This window comes from Drosophila navojoa, chromosome 4 (assembly GCF_054131105.1).
Source record: "Drosophila navojoa isolate 15081-1374.11 chromosome 4, UAZ_NAV_1.0, whole genome shotgun sequence".
Lineage (NCBI taxonomy): Eukaryota > Metazoa > Arthropoda > Insecta > Diptera > Drosophilidae > Drosophila > Drosophila navojoa.
In genome coordinates, this window is record NC_142892.1 from 5,518,045 (window position 1) to 5,527,043 (window position 8,999).

The 8,999-nt window shown below is 39.4% G+C and overlaps 1 protein-coding gene across 1 annotated transcript; it reads left to right on the plus strand.

Annotated features, from left to right (window-relative positions):
- Positions 1–1,307: 1,307 nt before the first annotated feature.
- Cbl (E3 ubiquitin-protein ligase CBL) lies at positions 1,308–8,499 on the plus strand. The gene is made up of 6 exons (XM_018102456.3): positions 1,308–2,278; positions 2,342–2,749; positions 2,928–3,052; positions 3,118–3,239; positions 3,305–3,436; positions 5,417–8,499. The coding sequence occupies exons 1-6, from the start codon at positions 1,728–1,730 to the stop codon at positions 6,848–6,850; spliced, it is 2,772 nt and encodes a 923-aa protein (XP_017957945.1). The 5' UTR covers positions 1,308–1,727; the 3' UTR covers positions 6,851–8,499.
- Positions 8,500–8,999: the final 500 nt, after the last annotated feature.

The following is an 8,999-nucleotide window of genomic DNA, read 5'->3' on the forward strand; positions in this document are numbered from 1 at the left end:
AACAACTTGGTCATGTTGTCTAGCAGAAACCTAATCGGTTTTGCGTACAAATTTAATTTGCCAAAAGTGGCAGCAAAATGCAACCAAATAGGCGAACGGCACATTTGAAATTATAACACACACATCGACTAGGCAACTGTGCAGGCGGTACAGACGGACAGACAGACAGACGGTTGCTTTGTCGCCGTAGAAAGTGCGCACTGAAGCTGGAGTCGGAGTCGGAGTCGGCATCGATGTCGATGCACAAAAGCCGCAGACGTTGCTAGCTGGAAGCTGTGTTTATAGACTTGTCGACTTTTAAGCCATAAATTTTACGCCTGAGTGGCGTTGGCGAATAAGGGTCACACATACACAAGCACACACACACATACGCACACCCATATGAGCACCCATACGCACATACATAAATAGATGAGCTTTGGCGGAGAGTCGCGTGCATAAAGAAAATTTGAGAGCTGCAGCGCAGCAGCTGGCAGAAAAAAGAGGTCAGTAAGTGAATGTTTACAGTTAGCTTTTGGGCAGCCAGACATCGTAAGCGGCATAATGCATCTGACAGCCATGACACAGCAGCAGCAGCAACAACCGCCCAGAACTAATGCCACACCACTTCCAGAGACAACAAGAAATAAAACCAAAAACAAAAATTAATTAAAAGAAAGCCTCGAGTAAAAAACCTTTGGCAGCATTGCAATTTCTTTTTGGCCATAACCAAGATTTGATGTCGTGGTTGCCAATAAAAATGGAAAGTGAAAATTGTAGCTGCAATGCCTGCATGCATATTAAAAACAAAAAACAAAATAACCACACAAAAAAAACCTAAAAACAAGTGTAATAAAGATAGAAGCCAAACGCAAAGCAATAACAACGGCCACGCACCTGTTCTGCAGGTCGTGCGAGTTTTCATCGGCTCTAATCACAGGCTGAGCTAAAAAGCCCGAGTATTATATAAAAAGTGATGATAGAGGAGCACTGAAATTATATGGCAAAATGGTAAAATCAAAAGTGCTTGTTATGAATGCACTTGTGAAAATGTACCAATTTCGAATTTGATTAGCCAGTAGCATACATAGTTATTTGCCATGCTTTTCACTAATTTCTAGTTTTCCTTACAGTCTTATGCTAATTGTCCAGCAAATTGGCAAAGCTCGTTAACGTTTATTTTCTCCACTCAATTTTCAAAAAGTAACAGTCTTAATTTATTAAGTCAGCACTGGCAAAGCAAATTTGCGTTACTCTTTGAATTTTGCAGCACTGCAATAAGTGTTGCTTTACACGACCATCGATACTGGCCAAACTATCGATAGTTTTGTTTAACATCGCTACCCACACACACGCACGTTCTGGCACACACATGTACGCACACAGCCACACTCATTGAAAAAGTCAGAGAATTGTGTGGGAAATAAAAATCGTGTATAACTAACTGCGAAACGCGCAAATTGTGCAAATGCGGATGCCCAGTGCTAAAAGTAAAGTGAACGTGTTAATAAAATCGGATGCGCTGGCTGTTTGGGCAGCTAAAAATTCATGTTGTCGTTGTAACGCATCGCACTGAGTTAGCGAGTGAGTGAGTGTGCGTGTGTGTGTGTGCGTGCGTGCGCCTATGTGTGTGTGTGAAGAGTGAAACCTACAACTTTACTCCCCAAACCAACGGCCACACCAACAACAACGACGTCGACGACAACAACAACAGCAGCAGCAGCAGCGCAGCAGTGTTGAGAGAAAAGATGGCGACGAGTCGCACCAGTCGCATACAATCACAACCAAAAATTTTTCCTTCAATCTTTTCGAAATTACATGGAGCAATATCAGAGGCGTGCGTCTCACAGCGTCTATCCACGGACAAGAAGACGCTGGAGAAAACGTGGAAACTGATGGACAAGGTGGTCAAATTGTGCCAACAGCCAAAAATGAATCTAAAGAACAGTCCCCCCTTCATATTGGACATACTGCCGGACACGTATCAAAGATTGCGTCTCATCTACTCCAAGAATGAGGATCAAATGCATCTGCTCCATGCCAACGAACACTTCAATGTATTCATCAATAATCTAATGCGTAAATGCAAACAGGCCATCAAACTCTTCAAGGAGGGCAAAGAGAAAATGTTCGATGAGAACTCGCATTATCGTCGCAACCTAACCAAACTGAGTTTGGTCTTCTCCCACATGCTCAGCGAGCTAAAAGCTATATTTCCCAATGGTGTCTTTGCGGGCGATCAGTTTCGAATCACCAAAGCCGATGCGGCCGACTTCTGGAAGAGCAATTTTGGCAACAGGTAAGCCATACACCTAATTCAATCGTACAAACAATGAACACAGTTTATTTATCATTGGTGTAGTACCCTGGTGCCTTGGAAAATCTTTCGTCAGGAACTGAATAAGGTGCATCCGATATCATCTGGCTTGGAGGCGATGGCACTGAAGACAACAATTGATTTGACGTGCAACGATTATATATCGAATTTTGAATTCGATGTGTTCACACGACTGTTCCAGCCTTGGGTCACATTGCTGCGCAACTGGCAAATTCTGGCCGTCACCCATCCCGGCTATGTGGCCTTTCTCACCTACGATGAGGTAAAGGCGCGACTGCAGCGCTACATCCACAAGGCGGGTAGCTATGTCTTTCGTTTATCCTGCACGCGACTGGGCCAGTGGGCCATTGGCTATGTGACGGCCGATGGAGAGATATTGCAAACAATACCCCAGAACAAATCGCTGTGTCAGGCGCTGCTGGACGGGCATCGGTAAGGAGACTAGGATTAAGGTTACCGATTAATGCTGAGATCAGAGAATGGTTTTGGTTAATGTTTAGATATGTGATGGCGATTAGGATTAGAGCTATATATATATAATTTATATGTGCGTAGTTTATGCCACATACTAATTACGTTCTGCTTTTCCCCTACCCCATTTCAACTATAGCGAGGGCTTTTACTTATACCCCGATGGCCAGGCCTACAATCCCGATTTATCCTCCGCCGTGCAAAGTCCAACCGAAGATCACATAACCGTTACACAAGAGCAATACGAGCTGTACTGTGAAATGGGTAAGTTTTGGCAATGTGACTAAGGATCGATCACCCTAGCTAACCCTAAACCTAAACCCTTGCAGGCAGCACCTTTCAGCTATGCAAAATCTGCGCAGAGAACGATAAGGATATACGCATCGAGCCTTGCGGTCATTTGCTATGCACGCCCTGTCTCACGGCCTGGCAGGTGGACTCGGAGGGACAGGTAAGCTAGTCGCATATTTAACTGATTAACTAATCTAATACCCTTTCAATATGTGCACTCAATAGGGCTGTCCGTTCTGTCGGGCGGAAATCAAGGGCACCGAACAGATCGTTGTGGATGCATTTGATCCACGCAAGCAACACAATCGCAATGCAACGAATGGACGACAACTGCAGCAGGACGACGACGATACAGAGGTATAGTTTAGAGCAGCGCTTATCAAACAAACAAAAGAAAAAAACAAAAATGAAACCATAAGAAAGCCTTTGAAGCCTGCCCCGCGCTGCCCGCCTGTGCTGCCTCTCTATCTCTATCTCTCTTATATATACACATAATCTTGTTATATATATACATATATATAGATGTATATATATATAAATGTTAGTTCGTTTATATATACAAATTATATATATATACATAGGCGTTCTATTTATATATTAAGTTTAATGTTTAGCAATTTTGATTTATTCATACGTAAATTATTAGCTACAATTTTTCATTGCAACTAACAGAGCTGTGCGCACACAAAACGAGAAACGCAAACATTTCTTTATAGTGTAATGTTTAATACGTGCATATTTATATATGTATGTATGTATGTATGTATGTATGTATGTATGTATGTACGTATGTCTATATATGCATATGCGCTTGTATTTATTTATTTATGCGCCGAGCGGAAGTTACTCATCAGTCGCTTATTATTACTATTTTCTGTTTATCAACGCTCGCTTGTTTCTGTCGGTTTTGTTTGTGCACTCTGTTCTCTTGCTGATTTTGTTTCGTTTTGTTGATTGCTTCTACTTCTTCTTCTTCTTCATTCTTACCCTACTACAAAACTAAATTCATTCATTCATTTGCGCTCGCTCGCCTCTGTTGATGAATTCATTTGAAGCGTGTGATTTGATTCTTGAACAACTATGATATATATTTATATATGTGTATGATGAATAGAAACTGTATTTGTATTATGCGCTCTAGCACTTGTGCACCTTTTGTAAATACCTTAGTTCTTAGTGAAACGAAACGAAACGAAACCTGTATTTGCACTCCGTTCTTCCTGCAGTATATAGATCTATATATATATATATATATGTATATATATATGAACCTCTTCCATACAACAAAATATCTTATCTATTTTCACACACATTTTAGTTTATGATTTAATACTTCCAAAGATATGTTTAGTTCATCATGGTTTATAATATTTTTGTGTTTGTTTTTAGTTTTTGCAAAACGGTTTTCATATAGATTTTATACATACATATTTTTGTATGTATGTGTGTGTTTATTATTATTTTTTTGTAAGCAGCGCTGCAGCTGCCCTAAGACTGTAATTTATTGATATGTAATAATATTTAATGAAAAATCAAAAAACAAAATGGTCAAGGCCAATGCATATTGTATAATTATTATCATTATCATTAACATTATTGTAATTTTTTTAATTATAATTATTATCATTATTTTTAGTGTAGTTAGCTTTTAGTTTTTAGTGTTTGTTAAATGTCACAAGCCTAGGCCAGAATTTATAAAAAACAAAAAGAAACAAATTGCAAAGTATTAGCAAAAGGAAATTTACAATGTGTGCGTGTGTGTGTGAGTGCGTGTGTATGTGTATGTCTGTTTGTTAATTGTATTCATTCATTATTATTTAAACGATTTCGGCTCAAGTTTTGTTTCCTTAACATAGGCTTCAGCATACATCGATTTAGCATATTTCAATTAATAATTAATAACTATTTATGTTTTAAATATGTATATATATATAAATATATATATACACATCGTGCAAGTACATTTTCTTAGACTTAATTTTTGATTTCCTTAAAACAAAAAAAAGAAAAAAAAAAACTGAACAGCAGAAAAAAATATATATATGTGTATAAATATTTATAAATATTGGTTTCAATTGTTTCATTTGTCTACAGTTGTTCTTGTTGTTGTTGTTGTTGTTCTTGTTGTTTTTGCTCCTGTTCCATTGTTCTCTGTTATTTTTTTTTTATTTATTTGATATCCTTGTTGCTGTGCATGTTCGAATCAAAACTTTGACTTGCAGCCACTTTTGCTCTAGGGGCATGCCATCTAACCCACTCTAGACACACTCTAGACAGGCAACCCACCCAACCACTCAACCAACAACAATTTGACTACTACAAACATCCCTACTCCAGGACATGGGCGACTTCAATATAGCCACCAGTTCGCTGCATGCGCTCAGCACCTCGGCCGCCTCGCAGTCGTCCATGGAGAAGCACAGTCCGCATACATCGCCGCGGCTCGGGAGGCGCAGCACCACGCCCAGCCTGATGGCGGTGCAGAATGATCTGTATGCCGGCGGTGCGGCCACGTTCAGTCTGCCCAGCAGCAGCAGCAGCAGCAGCTGCAACAACAACAACAACAGCAGCAGCAGCAGTAGTAGCAACAACAGCAACGCCGGCGGTAACTCTGCAAATTGCACGCAACAGCAGCAGCAGCAACAGCAGCAGCAGCAGCAACAACAGCCACAGCCATCGGCACCGCCTGCTGCTGCTGTGATCAGCAATGGTAATGCATCCACGCAAAAGTCAACGCATCGCATGAGTGCACCGCTGATGGGCTGCAGTGTGAACAACTCCACCTACGGACAGAAGCTGCCGGGCTGCAAGGCGGAGAGCGGCTCGAGTGGCGATACGGCCTCCATTAGCTCCTATGCCATACTACAGAATCTACAGGATAGTGCCAGCTCCAGCTGCACAGTGGGCTCAGCTGCAAGTGGTTCGAGTGCTGCTGTGGTTGCCACTGCTGCTGCTGGTGGTGCTGGCGGTGCTGCAGTGGCACCGCCCTTGCCGCCACGCAAGTCGCCCGGCATGGAGACGCCAGTGAAGCCAAATGCAACGCCCTCGACCAGCAAGAGCATCGACAACATCCAGTGCAGCTTGGACAATGTGCCGCCCCAGACAACGGCACCGCCCATACCGCCGCATGTGAGCAGCAGCGTGGACACCCTGGCCGAGGACTTGATGCGACAGCAGCGTATCGCGAGCAGCACCACATCACCGGTGCTGTCGCTGCTGGACGAGATGGTGGAGGTGGGTCCGGCAGAGACCATAAGCGGTGTCATCGATACGCGTCCACTGGAGGCGCGTGGCACGCTGCCCAGCAGCAGCACCACCAACATCGCCGCCGCCGCCGCCGCCAACACCAGCAACTCCAGCAGCAGCAACTCCAACAGTAGCAGCAGCAGCAGCAGCAATTGCAGTGGCTCCCAGGATGCAGCCACCTCGCACTATACGCAATTGTGCACCACCACGACCAGTGCTGCGGCTCTGGCAGCTGCCGCCACGCTAGCCAATGGCAAAAAGTCGACGCTTAAGCAGCCAACGCCAGCGGCGAATCCTCTCCAGCAGCAGCAGCAACAACCGTTGCTCTATGCGAACGTGACGATCAATCAAAAAGACTGCGGCCCCACTGTGCCCTATGAGAATATCAATCTGGAGTATATAGCGCGCCTGATGAATGCCGGCTACTCCAAGGAGAATGCCATCACGGCTCTGGGCATCTCGAGGAACAACATCGAAATGGCTGGCGATATATTGCGCGAGTTTGTCTCCAAGAATAGCGCCTAAGTGCCACAATGCCCCTTCCAAAAGCCAAGCCACGCCCCGCCCTCTCTTGCCTCACCCTCGCCCTTTTCTCTCTCTCATATACAGTGTGATCCCAGGAGGAGTATTGTTGATGATGTTAATGATGATGATGATGAAGATGATGATGATATGATCCCAAAACAAAGCAAAAGGCAAATGATAAATCATAAGCATAAATTTAAATTTAAAAGTTAAAAAAAAGCTCTCATAGCGCGCTCTCTCTCTAACTATATCTAAGTCCAAACTCTATATAAATATATTAATATATTTATATAAATAAAGTTTCTCTAAAACGCTTTACTCCCACACACACACACACACACACACACACAAACATACATACATTCAAACTTCATTTAGACTTACGCTACACACACACACACACACACATGCACACCCATTCTTGGCTTAGCCAGCACAAGCAATTAGGCATTACAAAAATAAAAATAAAAAATCGTTCGTTCTCTTTAAAAAATTACAAAATTAATATTTAAATATTAAAACAAAAAATTAATAAAAAATTTATAAAAAAAAAAAAAAATAATTCGTCAAATTCTCACACTATTTAAAGCAAAACAAAATTGAAGCACAAACCATTTATATCAAATATAGCTATATATATACATATATATGTATATATGTATTAAGACGTATCTACTTCCTATTAAGTAAACACAGAAATATGTATATGCAAAATTTCTTAAGTGCAGCTCTAAATGAAACAAATATTTGCCCACCCCGAAAATGAACAAGATATAAATTTTTTATATTTATTATGCGCTCTTCAATTAATAAAAGACAACAACAAAAACCCAAAAATAAAAATCATCAATAAGGTTTAAAAACAAATTTTAATTGGTGCATCGGCAATCATAACAAAATAATCACAGTAAAACAACTGAAAAAAAAAAAAAAATAAATTAAATAAATAAATTAAAAACAAATCCAACATGCCTTTGAAGTCGATCTTTAGAATCGGCCCTAAGATTACTGATTTGATGGAAGAACAGAGGAAACACCAATAAATAAAACCTAACCATGATCCGATGCACTATCTCAGAGAGTTTACCTCGATTTTTTATACAAAACTCAGACGTTTTTTGTAATATTATATTATATAAGTCGAAATACCCGAGCGAACGATTGAAGCAGATGATGAACACAAAAAACAAAGATATCCAGGAAACCAAGTGTGTATTAAACCCTTTTTACTGAATTTATATATATGTATGTATGCATAATCACACACATATATATATTAATGCGAATAATCGTTTTTTTTTTTTAAATTCGTCAATAAAGTTCTTAACCCAACACGCAATTTTTTGACATATACTACTAAGCGATATACACATACATATAGGCGATATAATCATAGTAAAACCAAACAACAAATTCGAGAGAAATCAATGCAATATTCACTATATATATATATTATAAAATATATATATAGATATATAAACAAATCAATGCAAGCGCAAAAAATTTAGTACTAACATATAAACATAACCTCAAATCGAACTATTTATGAAATATTTGAATTTTAAGATACCGAACATAACAAGTAATATACAAATAGCATAGAGCATAGCAACAACAAAAAAACGAAAATGAGCAAAGTAAAGAGAAAAGCGGAGTCAAGTCAATAACATAAAAAATATATACAAATCGATGTAGGAACGTCTGAAATTAAAAGAAGAAAATTAAGAACAAGTGCGATACCATACCATAGTCATGTCATATAATCCAGAAATATTAAGCAGATATAAATTATTCTTATAAATAAAAATAAAAAAACACAAAAAGAACCCTTGGCAAAGTCGTTTGTTTCTTAGTGATAAGGATTGTAAATAGCTAAACTTTAAAAAATTAAAGTCTAAAGGGGTATATATAAATTGTTTTCATTTTCTTTTTATATGTAGAAATCGTAAGCGGATTTTTCCTTTATTATTATATATTTTTTATTTATTTATTATAGCCCATTTTTTATTTATTTAGTTATTTCATATATTATATATATATGTTTTGCCTAGACAGAAGAAATAAATTTAAGAATTAACATTTTTCTGTTTCCATTAAATATTTGCCTAAATTTTTTTTATGTATATATAAATATTAAATAAATCATATC